Below are 20003 nucleotides of genomic sequence, written 5' to 3' on the forward strand. Positions count from 1 at the left end.
GCAGCCACGCCCCTCAATGCAAGTCTATGGGAGGGGGCGTGACGTCGCAGCCACGCCCCCTCAATGCAAGTCTATGGGAGGGGGCGTGACGGAAATCGCTCCCTGCTCGTGATGTCACAGCCATGCCCCCTCAATGCAAGTCTATGGGAGGGGGCGTGCCACCACAGCCACGCCCCCTCAATGCAAGTCTATGGGAGGGGGCGTGATGGACGTCACGCCCCCTCCCATAGACTTGCATTGAGTGGGCGTGGCTGTGATGTCACGAGCAGGGCAGGGCTTCCGTCACACCCCCACCCATAGACTTGCATTGAGGGGGCGTGGCCGTAACGTCACGAGCCTTCGGCGCTGCACACGACGCTCTAAACGAACGCCGGGTGTAGCATAGAGATTGGGGAGATCCCCAGCAGCAGGACCCCCACGATCAGACATCTTATCCCCTATACTATAGATAGGGGATAAGATGTCTAGGGGTGGAGTACCCCTTTAAAGATAGAAATATGGCTTGGTTACTACAAGTGGCTGTCAAATAGCAGCAAAAATGGATAATTCCTTCATGTAGACTACAGTGCAGTAGATATTTACAAGGAATGGGACTCCCAATGGTAGGTTAGTTCCTGGTAAAACAACTCAGTCGATTCTTAAAGTAATGTAAGCCGAGCTTAAACCTTACTTGAGTATCATAACGGAATGAATTGTACTTTATTAAATTTAAGTCCTTATGTTTTGGCTTTTCCTTCTTCTGGTGTCCAATAATTACATGAGTACAGGATGCAACTCTCAGACGTCCCAAGCCATCTATGAAGAACTCTGCAAGGGCAAGAAAAATGTATTTATTTGTTTTTACAAAAGTTCAGTTATAGTGCACCAGCCAAGACAATAAAGAACTAGGAAAAGCGCGTGCAAGGATTTCCACACCAGGTTTCACTTTCAGCCTCTGTCTAAGATCATTAAAGGGGTATTCCAGTTAAAAAAATAAAATAAAAAAAAAACTGGCTCCAGAAAGTTAAACAGTAAAATTTTGTAAAATACTTCTATTAAAACATCTTAATCCTTCCAGTACTTATCAGCTGCTGAAGTTGAGTTGTTCTATTCTGTCAGACAACAGTGCTCTCTGCTGCCACCTGTCTGTCTGTCTCAGGAACTGTCCAGAGTAGGAGAAAATCCCTATGGCAAACCTCTCCTGCTCTGGACAGTTCCTGAGACAGACAGAGGTGTCAGCAGAGAGCATGGTTGCCAAACAGAAAAGAACAACTCAACTTCAGCAGCTGATAAGTAGGATTAAGAATTAAGATTTTTTTAAGAGAAGTAATTTATAAATCTGTTTAACTTTCTGGAGCCAGTTGACATGAAAAAAAAAAAAAAAAAACACTTTTTTTTACTGGAATACCCCTTTAAAGGGCTATTCTGCCCCCAGAAATCTTATCCCCTATCCTAAGGATAAGGGATAAGATGTCTGATCGCAGGGGTCCCACCGCTGGGGACCCCCGCGATCTCAGCTGCGGCACCCCAGTCTTCCGGTGCATGGATCGAACTAAGCTCCGTGCCGGATAACTGGCGATACAGGTCGGAGGCTTGTCACAGTCACGCCCTCTCGTGACATCACGGCCACACCCCCTCAATGCAGGATCCCCTTTGGGTAGGTAATAAGAGGTAATAATTCCATATTTATTAAAACACAGTAAAAAATTTACTTCTATACCGATCTTTGCAGACAACAATGGAGCGGGAAGAAGCCCATTTGCCCATAGCAACCAATCAGATCGCTTCTTTCATTTTACAGAGGCCTTGTTAAAAATGAAAGAAACCAGCTGATTGGTTGCTAAGGGCAACTCAGCAACTTTTTCTCTGGACGGGTTTTGATAAATCTCCCTCTATAACTTAATTAAAGCAATGTATAAAGAACATTTCCTGAATTCCACATTGAAAGTAAAATATCACTAACAATTACCAGTATGTGCCATTCTGTTTAATTTAGGGTCATATCCAACAGCTAGACTTTGGTCTGTGTGGGCCAAAAAGAAGTTGACCACCCCACTTCCCAGAATGCAGTTAGGGAAGCCTGGGATTGTATGGAAACCTCCTTTCCTCCAATGTAAACAATCACCATCCTCTCCTCCTTCTTCGAAAATGAGCGTAAAGCAGAAATGGTTTCCTGCAACGTTACCTCCTACCTGTATAAAAGACAAACCAGACAGATCATTAGACAATGTAACATTAAAGGGGTCCTCCGCCCCTAGACATCCTATCCTCTATCCAAAGGATAGGGGATAAGATGTCTGATGCCGGGGGTCTCACCGCTGGGGACCACCGCGATCTAGGCTGCGGCACCCCAGACATCCAGTGCACGGAGTGAACTTTGCTCTGCGCCGGATGACTGGTGATGCGGGGCAGAGGCTCGTGATGTCACGGACACGCCCCGCTTGTGATATCACGGACACGCCCCCTCAATGCAAGTCTATGGGAGGGGGCGTGGCGGCTGTCACGCCCCCTCCCATAGACTTGCATTGAGGGGGCGTGGCCGTGAAGTAGTGAGCGAGGCGTGGCTCTAAATGAACGCCGGGTGCAGCAGGGAGATCAGACATTTTATTCCCTATCCTTTGGATAGGGGATAAGATGTCTAGGTGTGGAGTACCCCTTTAAGTCTACCTTTTGATGTGTTGTAGAGACATGTCAAAAGGATTGATCATTCTGGGTCTAAGTGTTTACACCTTGATCGATCACTAAAACGAGCGAGGTCAGACCCACGACAGCGCCGCATCACACAGGATCCTTTTCAGCATCTCTTGCACCCATCAGCATTTGAAGAGTGCTGTTATACATTTGGACCTGAGGAAGGCACTCTATGTGCCGACACGCGTTGTCCTTTTTGCTAATAAATATCACTTGTCCTGTGCTGGCCTGAGTCTCTCCGTTTTGTGACCTCCAAAAGCAGCATTTCATAAGACCGTTTTTTGCCTCTTTTTGAGTTATTCGTGTCGTACAACTGGCTCTTCCTGCCAAGAGTCCATTCCCGATCAGAGTGCAGCAGCTTCCTATTACCCCTACCCACCAATTTTCAACAGAGATTTGCACCAAAGGGTGAGTAAAATCACCTAGGTGTGGTGAAGGGACCCACAGAACCTTTATTTGTTAAAAAGGGAGCGCCCCCTTTCTCTCGTTTTTGTCTTTTATTTCTGAGCTAGAGCGAGCAAGGGGAGAAGTGCGCACCTGAGTGCTTCTCTCCCCACTCTGTGCGCGAGTCCAATATGGTTCCATAGACTTACATCAGGAAGCTGTGTTGCTTTACCGAGCTGGGAGAGAATGCCTTTAGCATGCACTTCTCCTGGCTTATTCTAGCGATCAATCAGGGTCTGATGCATTGTTTTATACAATAAACCACAAGATAGATGGGTCGGCACTGTAGATGGAGGTGGGTGCCAGGGATAGAGGTATCCAAGGTAGGTGAAAAGATCCCGGCACACCGAATTTCTTTTGCAAAGTGTTTCTTTATTTAGGCAAAGAATACATAAACGCAGCACGCGTTCCGGCCACTACAGCCTTTTTAACTGCATCGAGGGGGCAGTTGAAAAAGGCTGTAGTGGCCGGAACGCGTGCTGCGTTTATGTATTCTTTGCCTAAATAAAGAAACACTTTGCAAAAGAAATTCGGTGTGCCGGGATCTTTTATACAATAAAGGCATCCAGCAATGTTACCCCAGTGGTAGCACCTTTGCTGGAGTTTTCTGCCATCAGACCAGTAGTCGAGACAGAGACCACCAGGATTCTTACCATTAACCAATTCACTACCCTAGTCCGCAATGAGCATTATGAGGTACTCCGGTGGAATTTTTATTTTTTTTTTCAAATCAAATGGTGGCAGAAAGTTAAACAGATTTGTAAATGACTTCTATTAAAAAATCTTAATCCTTCCAGTACATTTTAGCAGCTGTATGCTACAGAGGAAAATTTTTCTTTTTGAATTTTTCTTTCTGTCTTGTCCACAGTGCTCTCTGCTGACACCTGATGCCCGTATCAGGAACTGTCCAGAGCAGGAGAAAAAAAAATCACCATAGCAAACCTATGCTGCTCTGGACAGTTCCTGACATGGACAGGGGTGTCAGCAGAGAGCACTGTGGACAAGAAAAAAAAGATATTCAAAAAGCAAAGAATTTCCTCTGTAGCCTACAGCCGCTAACAATTACTGGAAGGATAAAGATTTTTTTAATAGAAGTAATTTACAAATCTGTTTAACTTTCTGCCACCAGGTCATTTAAAAAATAAATAAATAAATAAATAAAAATTCCACCGGAGTACCCCTTTAAACCCTTCACCATCCTAGACCACCAAGATTAGTGTGGTGGCCCAGTACAGGATTATGTTTCCCCATACTTCTCCTGCCCTGTCAGGCAGAGTCTCTCCATGTCCCCAGGGCCCCCCTTTATGTATTATCTCCTGTGTATATAAGTTATGATATTAATAATGTACTGTTTCTTCAATTGTTATACCATGTGGTTGTTACCCAGGAGCCACTAGTTACCAGGTGTCCCCCCCCCCCCCCCAAGTGACCTATGGGCTCCTTGCACAGCCCCCCTATATATAACCAGGGGAGGGGCTGAAATCTCTCTCTGTTCCTGAGGTCCAGTGCAGTCATCTCAGTGTGTGTGTCCGGAGCATTGGAGGCCTCAAGCCTAAAGTCTGCAGCCACCTGTCAATGGCAAGTAAGCCAAAGTCATCTAATTTTCAGTCATCAAGTTAGTCAAGTCTACTGTTTAGTCGCCGTGGCCTGCACCAAAGTCTGTCTAACCACTGCAAGTCTGCGAAGTCCCCCTGTGTCACTGGTCACCTCCTTGGGATATTGGCTGTACTGTAGACGGTTTCATCTGTCTACCCTCAGTAAAGCTACCGTATGTCCGTAACTTGGGGTCTGTGTCTTCATTGCCCCCGTGCAAAGCCCAAAACCAGCAGTATTAACATCTGCCCCTTGGGTTATAACATCTACCCTGCACCTCACATCCCGACGCCACATTAGTATCATAAGATCCTTCCGGGGTGCAAAGTGGGTGTGGCTATATAGTTAACCTCCCCCTTTTTTTTGCAAATGTATAAGCCACACCCTTTTCAATCCAAGTACTTTCACAATAACTTTGTAGACAAGCTTTGACAAGTCGAAACAAGTTTTACTCTACTATTAGGGCATGTTCCCACTGCGTAATTCCCATGGAATTCCACAAGCGGAATTATTACACACAGTGAACAATAACATCAGTGTAAATGGGTCTTCCGCGAGACCTGTTAATACTGAGAAATTTCAGCGGCGGACAATTCGTTTGCTGAAATTGTTCTGTGCAAAGAAAGAACATGTTCATTCTTTGCGCTAAAGTCCGCGAGCACTGCATAGCCATCTATGGTGATGGCATTGTGCCGCACAGACCTAATAATACTTCGGCGGTAGGACCACGCAGCATTGCGCCGTCACCATTGACGGCTATACAGCGCTCGCGGACTTCTGCCAAAGTATTTGGGCGGCGGCCGCCAGATGGAATCTCTGCTCGCGGAAATTCTGCGAGTGGAGATTCCGCAGTGTGAACGTACCCTTAGCTGATCCCTGATGTCCATCATTAACCCCTCATGGACTCAGCCCATTTTCACATCAAAACAATCTTCCTTTTTGCATTTAGTTTTTTCCTCCACATCTTCTAAAAATCATAACGCGTTTAATTTTGCACCTACAGACCCATATGAGGGCTTTCTTTTTTGCATCACCAATTGTACTTTGTAATGACATTACTTATTTTGTAACATATCCTGCGGCGAAACTAAATAAATTATTTGTGGAGTGAAATAAAAAAAAAAAAGTGCCATTTTGCAACTTTTTAGGGCTTACATTTCTATGCAGTGTACTTTTCGGTAAAAATGACACATTGGGGGAGATTTATCAAAACCTGTGCAGAGGAAAAGTTACCCAGTTGCCCATAGCAACCAATAAGACCGCTTCTTTCATTTTGCAGAGGCCTTGTTAAAAATGAAAGAAGCGATCTGATTGGTTGCTATGGGCAACTGGACAACTTTTCCTCTGTACAGGTTTTGATAAATCTCCCCCATTATCTTTATTCTGTAGGTCCATAAAGTTACAGGGATACCCAATTTAATGTAGTTTTTATTTATTTTCTACTTTAAAAAAAATTATAACTTCTGACCCCTATAACTTTTATTTTTCCCTGTATGGGACTATATGGAGGGTTAATTTTTAGTGCTGTGGTCTTTAGTTTTTATCGATACCATTTTTGTTTTGATGGGACTTTTTGATCGCTTTTTATTAATATTTTTATGGCATATGAAGTGACCAAAAATTCATAATTTTGGACTTTGGTATTTTTAAGTGTCCGCCATCGACCGCTAACCTTATATTTTAAACAGTTCGGACATTTATGTATGTGGCGGTACCACATATGATTTTTTTTTTTTATTAGGGGGCTTATTCACATTTATCCACCCCTTCATACTTATGAAGGGGGTGGAGTTATTGTCAGAAGGGAGCAGGAATATTGTCCAAAGCGGGCGTAAGAAAGCCTTGCACATACAGCAGGCCCCCCCCCCCCCCATTGCACATAAGAAGAAATTACCATATTAGCAACAATTAAAATTTCTCCAGAACTGCTGCCCTGATTTTCATTAATAAGCGGCATTACAAACAGGGTCACCTGTAGTAACGAGCAGCAGGGGCCATATTTGAATTTGCGATATTTCACAAACATATGGACGAATATTCATCCTATGTTCCTGAAATTCGCATATTCACTATGTTCGTTCTCTTTTTTCCATGCGAAAATATGTAATAAAATTTGCATAATGGACATTCACAATTATATCTTTAAAGTGTAGTTCCCACCATCCTCTTTTTTTTTTTCTTCTGTTCCTGCCTATTGCCCATCTATCCCTAACCCCCTAACTGCCTTTAATTTTTTTTTTATTATCTTAAAAATTGCATTTTGTCTGCCTGGTGTGTGCTCACTACCAGACAGACTTCCCCAGCAGGCACCACGTCACTGATGCCTGCTGGGGGCCGACTTCCGCCCTCAGTTCTCCTGACAGGGTGCCTCCAGCTGTTTCACCACTACAACTCCCAGCATGCCCTGACATCTATTTGCTGTCAGGGCATGCTGGGAGTTGTAGTGGTGAAACAACTGGAGGCACCCTGTGTTGGAAGACACCCAGCCCCCGACCAATATCGCCCCTCACCTGTGCCGGACCATGAGCGGGGGTCCGTAGCAAGCAACAAGCGTGTGCCCGGCTTCCTGTCATGCCCGTACACTCTGGAAACTGTCTCTATGTTTCTGGAGGATTGAAAGTCCTCCAGAACCATAGAGAGAGTTACCAGAGTGTAGGAGCATGACAGGAAGCCGGGCACACGCTTGTTGCTCAGTGTAGGATGGGCCCTCCAGTAAATGGCGCCCCCCTCTCCGTATAACGCGCTCCCCCCGGTGATGACAGGACACAGCTGTGAGGAGGCGGCGTATCCCCACTGGAGCCGCGGCTGTAAGCAGAGGTAAGAGCCATGTGCCTCCCTGCTGCAGGGAGAATATGCAGCAGGGAGGCGGCCAGTGTGTGTGTCCAGGGAGCCAATGCGCAGCCCTGGATTTCACTGTGCTCGCTCTCGCCTGTTTGATTGACAGACGGGAGCGAGCACCGCAGTGACTGGAATTTTATGTAAACACAAGACGCTCCTATCATGCTTTTAGATCTTCATTTACTGATCAGCAGCAAAAGCATATTATGAACAACATACAAGAAAAAACTTAGTAGGCACAGGTATGGTGTAGCCAAACATGCTACAGGTATTAACCAATCAATGCACAGTAGCAGATATAATAGTGACAGTTAATCTAATATCTTCCTTCTTCTTTTGCTGCTCAGCAGCTATTAACAGATAAGTCATTGTCTCTACAGTATTTTTTCCTTAAATATCCATATTTCTTTAACTGATATATATATATATATTATCACCATTTATTTATTTAATTAACCCATTTATTTATTTATTTTATTCTGTTTCTAGTATTGCATACATATTACTTTAATTAACCCCCTTATATATATGGTCTGCTATTCCATTATTATTTTTTCTCTATAATACATTGATATAATTTCCTCCAACTCTTTATTTCCAAGTATTCAGTATATTGTCATTATACTGGGGTCCCGGTACTCCCGCTTCATATATATTATATTCCTTCCTAGTTCGTCAGCATAAACTCAATATTTTCTCTCACTGTATACTTACCTCACCTTACCGATACCTCCGGTTCCCAATCCAGGCTTTCTTCTCCGATATTTCTTCCCCTGCGTTTCGTTTCACCATCTTCTTTTCTTCTGCACCATCGCCGCCATTTTCTCTCAGTTCCCGGAAGTCTCACGATACTTCAGCAGAGTGGTCCTCACCTGCTGTTGGGCGGGAATCCTGTCACTCCGTCAGGTTCCCTCAGAGACGCAGTACTGCCTCCCTGTCACTCCAGTACCACACGGTGATTGGCTTTACTAATTAGCTACTCTGTAATTAATTTGTACTCGGTCCCAGCATTACTGAGTACCTACTGACACACTGTGACAGAAATACCAAATTGCTTTTATAAAAGCAAATCATTTCTGCCTATTCTGCCTAGAATTGCCTCATAGCATATATATATAAATATTAATATTTACTCATGGAGACCTCTGAAGCTCAATCAGCTAATATTGAGGCTAATAATAATGACCACCTCCAGAATCTGGTGGATAATTCAGTGGCCAGATCAGTACAGAGTGCCATGTTATCTGCAGTTACTGTTTTGCAAGATAGTATACAGAAATCTATTTCTCTGGCACTGGCCCACCCCTCCACCTCTAATCCCAAAACACCTGGTGATCTTTATTTCACACCAGAAACTTCAGTGGCAGATTTAGCCAAAGGGTTTAATGTCCCCAAAAAGGCTACTTCCAAAAAACGACACACACATGACGGCACTGCTCCCCCTCCTAAAAAACAATGTAAAGGAGGTCGCCAAGATAAATTAAAAGACAGACCTATCATAGGTCACGATAAATGCGCTTCAAAGCCGCACACGTTACCCTCTGCCCAAGAGGAAGTATCTGTAAGTAGGGCTCATAAGACCGCTAAAAGAAATAAACCAAATTCTTTTACAGAACCGAATTCTGATGATTCTTCAGATTCTCAGGCTGAGGAAATTGTTGATTCTTTTGACTACCTGTCACAAGAAAGCGGTGAAATAAATGATGACCCTGACTATCAGGAGGATGACCCTTTGGAGGAATCAGACCTTTCCTCCTTTGACCCAGCCCTCATCCAACACCCCAGATCTGGGGAATGGCTACCTAACCCCATAGTTGCTAAGTTCCTCTCTATTAGAGTTAACAAGAGCATGGATAAGGTCACTCGCAGTAAACTGAAGGCAGAGTGTCCCCGCCCTACACTCCCCCATTTATCTTCAATAACTCCAGAACTGGACCCAGTTCTGAATAAATTTTTGATGAAAACAGGGAAAAATCCTAAAAAAGGTATAGATAGGAGTTTTAAGTCCTGTCAGGACAAACTCCTGGATATTCTCGGTCCCTTATCAAAGATTTTAGACATGGTAGAAGAATCTTCTATCTCCAACAAACCAGTTGAAGTGGAAGTTCTAAAAGGTTGGACACAACGTGCTGTATGTTTTTTGGGCAACGCAAATGCAGCCCTTTCCACTGAGCGTAAACGCTCTGTTCTAATGAGAATCGACCCCCAATTAACGAACTTAGCATCCAATGAACCTACTCACCCCACAGAGGGGATGCTCTTTGGGGAAGATTTTATTAATCAAATGGGCAAATACGTTGGACTCTTTTCGTCCATCAACAAAGCTCAAACATCGTTGAAAAAAGTTTTTTCCAATAGGGTTTTTGGTAGGGCCGGGAAAGGAAGGAGCCGCTCTTCCGGCCGCTATCTCCCCACTAGACAACAGTCAAGAGGCTCCTTTCAAAATCAGTACCAACCTTACCAGCCATCATATACTACCCAACCAGCCAACCCCACACCGTTCTTCCCCTACCGGGCAAGACCCTGGCGCCCAAGAGGACAACGTGGATTCCAGCGTGCTAAACCAACTACAGGTAAGTCTTCCCATTTACTCCCACAACCTTCCATTAGGAGGGAGACTCACACATTTTTTAACAAACTGGACTACAATTACGTCAGACTCTTGGATCCTGGATACAGTATCAGGTTTCCAAATAGAGTTTTTCTCTCCTCCCGTACAACACTCTCTACCCCATCCAATTCATTTTTCAACTACAGACCTAGATCTGATCAATCTAGAAGTAACGGAACTCATTGCAAAGAAAGCAATTATACCTGTTCCCCTAAATTCCCCAGGTTTTCTCAGCAATCTATTTCTAGTACAAAAGAAAGATGGAGGTCACAGACCCGTGATCAACTTAAAACTACTCAACAACTTTGTCGTGTACAGACACTTCAAGATGGAAGGCATCCATCTTCTGAGAGATATTCTACTAAAAGACGACTGGCTAGTCAAGATAGACCTAAAAGATGCTTATCTAACAGTCCCGATTCACCCATCCTCTCAAATCTTCCTCCAATTTCTTTGGAACACTCAAAAATGGCAATTCACATGCCTTCCCTTCGGACTCTCATCAGCCCCATGGTGCTTCACAAAACTTCTGAAGCCTATAATTGCTCTACTCAGAAGCCGAGGTGTTCGTCTCATTATTTATCTAGACGACATTCTCATCATGGCTCAATCCAAAAATCTTCTTCTAACCCACAGAGATTGGACTCTATCCCTTCTTTCCAATCTGGGTTTTCTAATCAACTTCAAAAAATCCATTCTCCTACCATCCCAGGAACTGGAGTTCTTGGGTTTCAAGATCAATACTCAATCATCCACTCTGAGTCTTCCTCAGAAGAAACTCAAAACTATTCGGAAAGAGATTCGCCAAATCCTTCGCAAAGATCTTATTTCTCTCCGTACCATAGCTCGGATAGTGGGTCTTCTTTCAGCTTCCATTCAAGCTGTATTTCCAGCCCCTCTCCATTATCGAGCCCTACAACGATTGAAAATTCGTCATTTGAGAGAAGGCCTGGGATACTCAGACGAGATTCGCCTCTCTTCAGACGCCAAAGAAGAACTTCTTTGGTGGCTATCTCACATCCAGACCTGGAATGGAAGAACAATCTTCAATCCAAATCCGGATATTGTCATAGAATCAGACGCAAGTCTTTCGGGTTGGGGAGCGCGTTGCGGCTCCCTCTCTACTGGAGGGAAATGGTCTCCTTCCGAATCCCAGCTTCATATCAATTGTTTAGAACTTTTAGCTGGGTCCTTCGCACTAAAGAGCTTTGTGAAGGATTCCTCTCACTGCTGTGTATTACTTCGCATGGACAATATCTCAGCAGTCCAATACATAAATCACCTGGGTGGTACAACTTCAAAAGACCTTGCGGAAATTGCCAAAGATTTCTGGCATTTTTGTCTAGACAGACATATTACGTTGAAAGCAGAATACCTACCTGGCATATCCAACTCAATCGCAGATTGGAATTCTCGTTTTCTAACAGACTCCAGCGATTGGAAACTTCTCCCTTCCATTTTTCTGGAGATCAACCATTTATGGGGTCCCTGTCATCTAGACATGTTCGCTTCTCGACTGAACTGTCAAATCCCTCAGTTTTTCAGTTGGAGACCAGATCCAGAAGCTCTAGGCATAGATGCATTCCTCCAACATTGGCCACAGGAAATTCTTTACTCGTTTCCTCCCTTCAACCTAATCCCTCGAGTCCTCCTTCAAACTTCTATCCGGAAATCTACTATGGTTTTAATTGTTCCTTGGTGGTCAACCCAATCGTGGTTTCCCCAATTACTTCAACTTCTAACAGATTATCCACGAATCCTACCATCCATTCCGAATATCCTTCAAGATCCCTTAGGCAACTTTCATCCTCTAGTATTATCAGATCAACTAATCTTATTAGCTTGCCTCATTTCCGGCATACCAGAACATCATCTTCACTTTCGAACACAACTAGAGAATTACTCTCAGACGCTTGGGCTCCAGGAACCAGATCTGCTTACAGATCAGCCTGGAAAATTTGGATTCATTGGTGCTCTCAACGGGGTTTGGATCCCTTGCAAACCTCTCTTTCAGACATCCTGAATTTTCTTTCAGACTCCTTTGATGCTGGCAAAGCCTATAGAACTATCAATCTTTACCGATCTGCCATTTCAGCTAACCATCCTCTTATTGACTCTATCCCCATTGGTCGTCATCCTCTGGTATGTAAACTTCTAAAAGGTATACGCTTTAGACGCCCTCCTTTACCTAAGTACAACTCTACTTGGGATGTGAATATTCTCTTGAATCTTTTTCTTTCCTGGGAAGACAACGATTCATTACCTCTTAAACTACTTTCTTTTAAACTTACAGTTCTTTTATGTCTTATTTCCATCAAACGGATATCGGATGTTAGAGCCCTTGATGTTTCTAGAAGACAATATTCTCCAGAGGGAGTTGTATTTACGGTCTATCGCCGCACCAAAACTAATTTACATTCCGTCTTCTATCCTTCTTTCCCTCATCAACACAAACTATGTGTAGTTCGTTGCTTACGGGCATATGAATCTAGAACGGAATCTCTTCGATCCCCACCATCTTCACAACTTCTTATTTCCTTCTGTAAACCCCATAAACCGGTCTCTTCCACCACTTTGGCCAGATGGGTTAAATTGACTATGACTATGGCTGGCATCGATACCTCTACCTTTGGAGCCCACTCTACTAGAGGGGCCATAGCAACTAAATTATTTCAATCAGGTGCTTCCCTTTCTGACATCATCAAAGCGGCTAATTGGTCCTCTGACTCTACATTCAAAACATTCTATTTCAGACCAGATTCACATGTTTCTATGACATTGTTATAATAGATGTATTGTTATATAAGATTTACATATTTAGCTTTAAACTAGCATGATAGGAGCGTCTTGTGTTTACATAAAATTGAAGATTTTCCTATCCTTGGTGAAGGAAAATATAGATTTTATTAAAGACAAGACGCGAGTATCATCCCTCCCAATGAACCCATCCCTTTCAATTTTTAACGTTTTGTATTCACAGCCACTTAAGAAGATACTTAGCGGACTTTCCATATTCCTGATGAAAAGTTCCTCAATTATTGGATGTGCATCATATTTATCTACATTTGAAAACATTACCTTCTAAATTCACACCTTCCTGCGGATACCGAACTTATTAGAGATACTCTTCAGGTTCCAGCTGTCTTACCACGATCCTAACTTTGAATAGACTGTTCATCTTCGCTCAAAAGAAGAAGGAAGATATTAGATTAACTGTCACTATTATATCTGCTACTGTGCATTGATTGGTTAATACCTGTAGCATGTTTGGCTACACCATACCTGTGCCTACTAAGTTTTTTCTTGTATGTTGTTCATAATATGCTTTTGCTGCTGATCAGTAAATGAAGATCTAAAAGCATGATACTCGCGTCTTGTCTTTAATAAAATCTATATTTTCCTTCACCAAGGATAGGAAAATCTTCAATTTCGACTCATTTGCCAGGCTCAAATGAGAAGAAATTCAGTAGTGACGTCACTGCCGAATGCATTCGGCCACTAGGAGGGAGACCCCTAGTGGCCGAATTTAAAAGTGATTTTAAACTGGTTTAAAATCACTTTTTTTAATTAAACTATATTAAAGATATGTTGTAGTACTTAAGTACTAAAACATATCAATTTTTTTATTTCATGACAGTGCCCATTTAAACTAAAAGAAGGAAGGGATCAGTGTCCAGTCTGGAAGTGCCGATATTCGCATAAAAAAATTCGCATTTTGAATATTTGTTCTCAACGCTAGTCACCTGGAATATCTATCTATATAAGGAAACCAAAAATCTTGAAGTTTTACATTGAGCCCAGTCACGTAACCCAGGCCTTTACCTTTCCCATTAGATAAGCATTGTATATACTTGGGCCCAGATTTATCAAACTATGAGAGAAAATGGAAAATGTGGAGTGATTTTTCCACAGCGACCAATCACATGTCAGCTAACGAGCTGAGGTAAACTGAAAGCTGAGCTGTGATTGGTTGCTGTGGGAAAATCACTCCACTTTTTCTCTCACACATTGTGATAAATCTGGGCCCATTTGGTCATTTCAGATCCTTCGGAAACAGACATAACAATGAGAAAATGAGCAATTAAAGTAATGTGAAGATTTTCCTCAGCTTCTTACCAAATCCAGATCGGTCGCTTCCAGCACGTCCACCATCTTTTCAATCTTTGTTTCACTGGTGAAGAAGAAATCATCATCCACCCACAGGTAATACTTGGTTGTCACTTGAGACACAGCAAGATTCCGGCCTGCAAACCATCCCTACAGGACATAAGAGGTGGGAGTCACATTTTTGAACCCATCAGTTTATAAAAGCACTCTTTAAAGGGGTACTCTGCCCATAGATATCTTATCCAAAGGATAGGGGATAAGATGGCAGCGGCCGGTCCACCGTGATCTCTGGGCCGGCACCCTGATGCCGGCTTCAGGCAGTCATGGTCGTTATGGCTGTGGGTTCAGGGTACTCATCAGTGCCCCCCCCCCCCCCCCCCACAGTGTGATCACGTTAAATGGCGGTGACATCCATGATGCTGATCTGTAGCAGACTGTATTAGGAGAGCACAGATATCACTGTACAATCCTATTCTATGCATAGTCCCTATGGGGACTTAAAACCTTTAACCCCTTAAGGACCGGGGTTTTTTCCGTTTTTGCATTTTTGTTTTTTGCTCCTTGCCTTTAAAAAATCATAACTCTTTTAATTTTGCACCTAAAAATCCATATGATGGCTTATTTTTTGCGCCACCAATTCTACTTTGTAATGACTTCAGTCATTTTGCCCAAAAATCTACGGTGAAATGGAAAAAAAAATCATTGTGCAACAAAATTGTAAAAAAAAAAAAACTTTTGTAACTTTTGGGGGCTTCCGTTTCTACGTAGTACATTTTTCGGTAAAAATGACACCTTATCTTTATTCTGTAGGTCCATACGATTAAAATGATACCCTACTTATATAGGTTTGATTTTGTCGGACTTCTGGAAAAAATCATAACTACATGCAGAAAAATTAATACGTTTAAAATTGTCATCTTCTGACCCATATAACTTTTTTATTTTTCCGTTTATGGGGCGGTATGAGGGCTAATTTTTTGCGCCGTGATCTGAAGTTTTTAATGGTACCATTTTTGCATTGATAGGACTTATTGATCGCTTTTTATTCATTTTTAAATTATATAAAAAGTGACCAAAAATGCACTATTTTGGACTTTGGAATTTTTTGGCGCGCACGCCATTGACCGAGCGGTTTAATTAATGATATATTTTTATCATTCGGACATTTCCGCACGCGGTGATACCATCTATGTTTATTTTTATTTTTATTTACACTGTGTTTTTTTTTTATTGGAAAAGGGGGGTGATTCAAACTTTTAATAGGGGAGGAGTTAAATGAACTTTATTCACTTTTTTTTCACTTTTTTTTTGCAGTTTTATAGCTCCCATAGGGACCTATAACACTGCACACACTGATCTTCATCATTGATCACTGGTTTCTCATAAGAAACCAGTGATCAACGATTCTGCCGCATGACTGCTCATGACTGGATCTCAGGCACTGAGCAGTCATTCGGCGATCGGACAGCGAGGAGGCAGGAAGGGGCCCTCCCGCTGTCCTGTCAGCTGTTCGGGATGCCACAATTAGCCGCGGCTATCCCGAACAGCCCGACTGAGCTAGCCGGCAACTTTCACTTTCACTTTTAGCCGCGCGGCTCAGCTCTGAGCGCGCGGCTAAAGGGTTAATAGCGCGCGGCGCTGCGATCGGCGCTGCACGCTATTAGAGGCGGGTCCCGACTTCACTATGATGCCAGGCCCGCCGTGATATGACGCGGGGTTACTGTGTAACCCCGCGTTATATCAGGAGAGCAGGACCAAGGACGTACCGGTACGTCCTTGGTCCTTAAGGGGTTAAAGAGTACCTGTCACAAAACTAAACTTTTAATATATTATTCCTTATGTAATTATAAGACACTTTGCTGTTTACTTGCTGTTAAAATTCTCAACCTTTTTATGACTTAAATGTGATTGAAAAAACGGCCACTAGGTGGCTCTGTTCTGTTCCCTGCCACAAGTCAAACTGTTAGTTTGGTCTCCTCCTGGCTTGGCAGGAGGCCAAACTCAGGTATGATACACAGCTTTTCAAAGCTCAGAATTTTTTTTCTTCAAGGGCATGAGGCGTGTTAGGAGTAGTTAGGGAATATAATCTGAGATAGTTTAGAAAATATGGTTTAATGGCAGGTACTCTTTAAAATAACCAGAAAAGTAGGTAAAGGTTAAGCTTACCATTAGCAGCATGCAGACCCAGATCACAATGAATTCAGCACACCTTCCAGCGGAAGCCACGGAATGAGCAAGGGCCGTGTTCCCAGGTACATAGGATGAAGCAAAAAAGAGGAAAATCCAGCTCCTAGGACTGGATAAAAATTTGTAGCTTTAATGAATCATATTAAAATCCAATGTAGAAAAAAGAATGAGCTAAAAGCACAAACGAAACGCACCAACGCGTTTCGACTTGTTAACAAGTCTTAATCAAGGACCATGATTAAGACTTGTTAACAAGTCGAAACGCGTTGGTGCATTTCGTTTGTGCTTTTAGCTCATTCTTTTTTCTACATTGGATTTTAATATGATTCATTAAAGCTACACATTTTTATCCAGTCCTGGGAGCCGGATTTTCCTCTTTTTTGCTTCACTCTTTAAAATAAACAATAAAAAATGTTTAAACATACATGAAATCACTCCCCCCCTTTTTTCATTTTACAAATAAAAAAATGCAAATACACATATTTTGGTATCACTGCATGCAGAATTGTACAAAGTATTAAAATTTTATTTTATTATCTGACACGGTAGCATAGCGTTGATCAGTATTATCTGCAATTTACTTCTCTGGTGTGCTGAAAGGCAGAACAGAGAAGAAGACGCCGGGAGGAAAGACGGAGGCAGGTGAGGGGACCTACATCTGCCATCTTGGATGATCGGATCCTCACGCCAGTGCTGTGGGCGATCATCTATTCCAAGTAGCGCATTGCCGCAGATGCCATTCTCTGTATAAATCACGGCATCTGAGAGGTTCATGGCGGACATCAGCACGATTGCTGACGTATGTCATTACCGGCGGCTTCCTGGCTGCTGATAGCAGCTGGGACCATCTGTGGATGATGCGAGCACCGCTCCGGTCATGTATTGGGCATAAATGTGCATCCTGGTGGGTTAAGTGCTAGGGCATCAAGATGTACATTTACGTCCTGTCCTTAAGGGGTTAAAGTAAAGGGAAAGAAAATGGGAGTATATTACTATGCCTAGAGCAATTTGGTATGGGAGGGTACATTGGTGTGGGCGTGATATACCTTTGTGGGGAGGAGATTAGGGCCTCCCTCAGTGGTTAAAGGGGTATTCCAGGCCAAAACTTTTTTTTATATATCAACTGGCTCCGGAAAGTTAAACAGACTTGTAAATTACTTCTATTAAAAAATCTTAATCCTTCCAATAGTTATTAGCTTCTGAAGTTAAGTTGTTGTTTTCTGTCTAACTGCTCTCTGATGACTCACGTCCCGGACGTGACATCATCATTGAGCAGTTAGACAGAAAACTTCAGAAGCTAATAACTATTGGAAGGATTAAGATTTTTTAATAGAAGTAATTTGCAAATCTGTTTAACTTTCCGGAGCCAGTTGATATATATAAAAAAAAGGTTTTGCCTGGAATACCCCTTTATTGTGCAAATATTAAAGTACTGATCTTTATGCAGTCCTGGGGACTATACAATGGTCCTGTGATTACACCTTCTTCCCCTCTTTCCCATTACTTAGAGGTCTCACATATATTTGGTAGTGTACTATTTCTTATACTAATTCTTTTTCGATTGTGATCATTTTAAAATGTGGATGAAATTATATCAATTAGTATTTATGGTGAAAAGATCTTCTCTAATCGCCAGTTTGAGATTGTAGATTCTAGAATACGGAGCACTCTCCCTTCTTCTGCAGAGAACGGAGCATATTGTTTGCATATTAATGCATACACATAATCTTATCTTTCACCATATAAGGCTGGGTTCCCACTACGTTTTCTCCCATACGGGAGCGCATGCGGCAGGGAGGAGCCGAAACCTCGCATGCCTTCGTATGCGCTCCCGTATGTGATTCATTTCGATGAGCCGGCCGGAGTGAAACGTTCGGTCGGCTCATTTTTGCGCCGTATGCGCTTTTTCACGGGACCTTAAACTGTGGTCAACCACGGTTTTAGGTCCGGTTGTAAAAGTGCACTTGGCGCAAAAATGAGCCGACCGAACGTTTCACTCCGGCCGGCTCATTGAAATGAATGACATACGGGAGCGCGAGGTTTCAGCTCCCCCCTGCCGTATGCGCTCCCGTATGGGAGAAAACGTAGTGGGAACCCAGCCTAATTGACATCAAAATATATCCACAAGAAAACATTAGTATTCCTCTAAATTTACTAAAAGAGAGATAATAAATCTTATATTGCACCTAAAAATTTACCACCAGACATTTCCTTCAACTTTAGTACTACAGATAAATATCTTTACTAAAATATGTACTACCAGATTTGTGCGGTTATTTAGAATGGGCTGGAGAGTGTATACAAGTCACCTACATTCAATATAAACCCAGGTTTTAGATATTGGGCCATTCTTTATATCATTTTCTCTCAAAGTAATTGTCTAACCATTGTAACTGAGGTATACTGAGACATAGTAGTAAAACTACACATTTGCAGGGTTTAGTAACTAAGATATGCTTAGGAACATCTCTTTAGAGGGGTATTCCAGGAATCAAAAAACAAAGACCTCTTGCTGTTTGTCTCCAGGTTGGATGTGGTTCTGCAGCTCAAGTGAATGGAGCAAAGTTGTAATACCACACCCAAAGTGGAGACAAGGAGGGCGCTGTCTTTGAAAGAAAAAATGTCTGTTCTTTTATTCCTGGAATACTCCTTTAATCATAAATGCCATGTAGATATAAGTAAGTAACTAACATTAGCTTATAATGCTTTACGAATACTTATACAGTATATATGCTCATATCTGATTGATGATCCATATCTACATATAATCATTGTGTTTATATGCTCATGTATTTTTATTATAACCAATAAATCTGCACATTTTACAATACCTGTGTTATGTTTGTGATATTGCAAAAAGTACTACCATTATATTTTTTGTTGACCTTAGGTCATAGGTCACTAAAGGCATCATGACTTAAAGGGCACCTCTCATCAAATAAACTTTTGATATATTTTAGATTAATGAATGTTGAATAACTTTCCAATAGCATGTTAATGAAAAATATGCTTCTTTCTATTGTATTTTTCCCGATCAGTCCTGTCAGCAAGCATTTCTGACTCATGCTGGAGTCCTAAACACTCAGAGCTGCCAGCCTGCTTTGTTCACAGCCAAACAGGCTGTGAACAAAGCAGGCTGGCAGCTCTGAGTGTTCTCCTTTGTGAACAAAGCAGACTGGCAGCTCGTAGTGTTTAGGACTCCAGCATGAGTCTGAAATGCTTGCTGCCTGGACTGGTAGGGAGACCCCTAGTGGTCATTTCTTCAAAGTGGAAAATTAAATAGAAAGAAGCATATTTTTTAATAACATGCAATTGTAAAGTTATTCTGCATACATTAATCTATAATATATCAAAAGTTTTTTTGATGACAGGTACCCTTTAAATAATCACGACAGGGCTCCTTCACACACTATTTTTGCAACGTTTTTAAATGGGTAACCAAAGATATATGACTAACGTTGCTTTTCAATCAGAAAAGTGAATTGCGTTTGGTGCTAAACACTTTAGTATTGTCTCCTATCAAAAATTGCGCCAAACAAAAGAGTAAATAAAG

At 42.3% G+C, this 20003-nt stretch overlaps 1 protein-coding gene across 3 annotated transcripts in view; it reads right to left on the reverse strand.

Moving 5' to 3' along the window:
• Positions 1-466: 466 nt before the first annotated feature.
• B4GALNT2 (beta-1,4-N-acetyl-galactosaminyltransferase 2) overlaps positions 467-20003 on the reverse strand; it is a 57520-nt gene continuing 37983 nt past the window's right edge. For all 3 annotated transcript variants that reach the window (XM_056548394.1, XM_056548393.1, XM_056548395.1), the window contains exons 7-9: positions 14273-14413; positions 1949-2171; positions 467-807 (exon numbers count right to left, since the gene is read on the reverse strand). In XM_056548394.1, the coding sequence (XP_056404369.1) occupies positions 608-807; positions 1949-2171; positions 14273-14413 (564 nt within the window). In that variant the 3' untranslated portion in view covers positions 467-607. The remainder of the gene's footprint in view (positions 808-1948; positions 2172-14272; positions 14414-20003) is intronic.

Source organism: Hyla sarda, chromosome 12 (genome assembly GCF_029499605.1).
Source record: "Hyla sarda isolate aHylSar1 chromosome 12, aHylSar1.hap1, whole genome shotgun sequence".
NCBI classification, from domain to species: Eukaryota; Metazoa; Chordata; class Amphibia; order Anura; family Hylidae; genus Hyla; species Hyla sarda.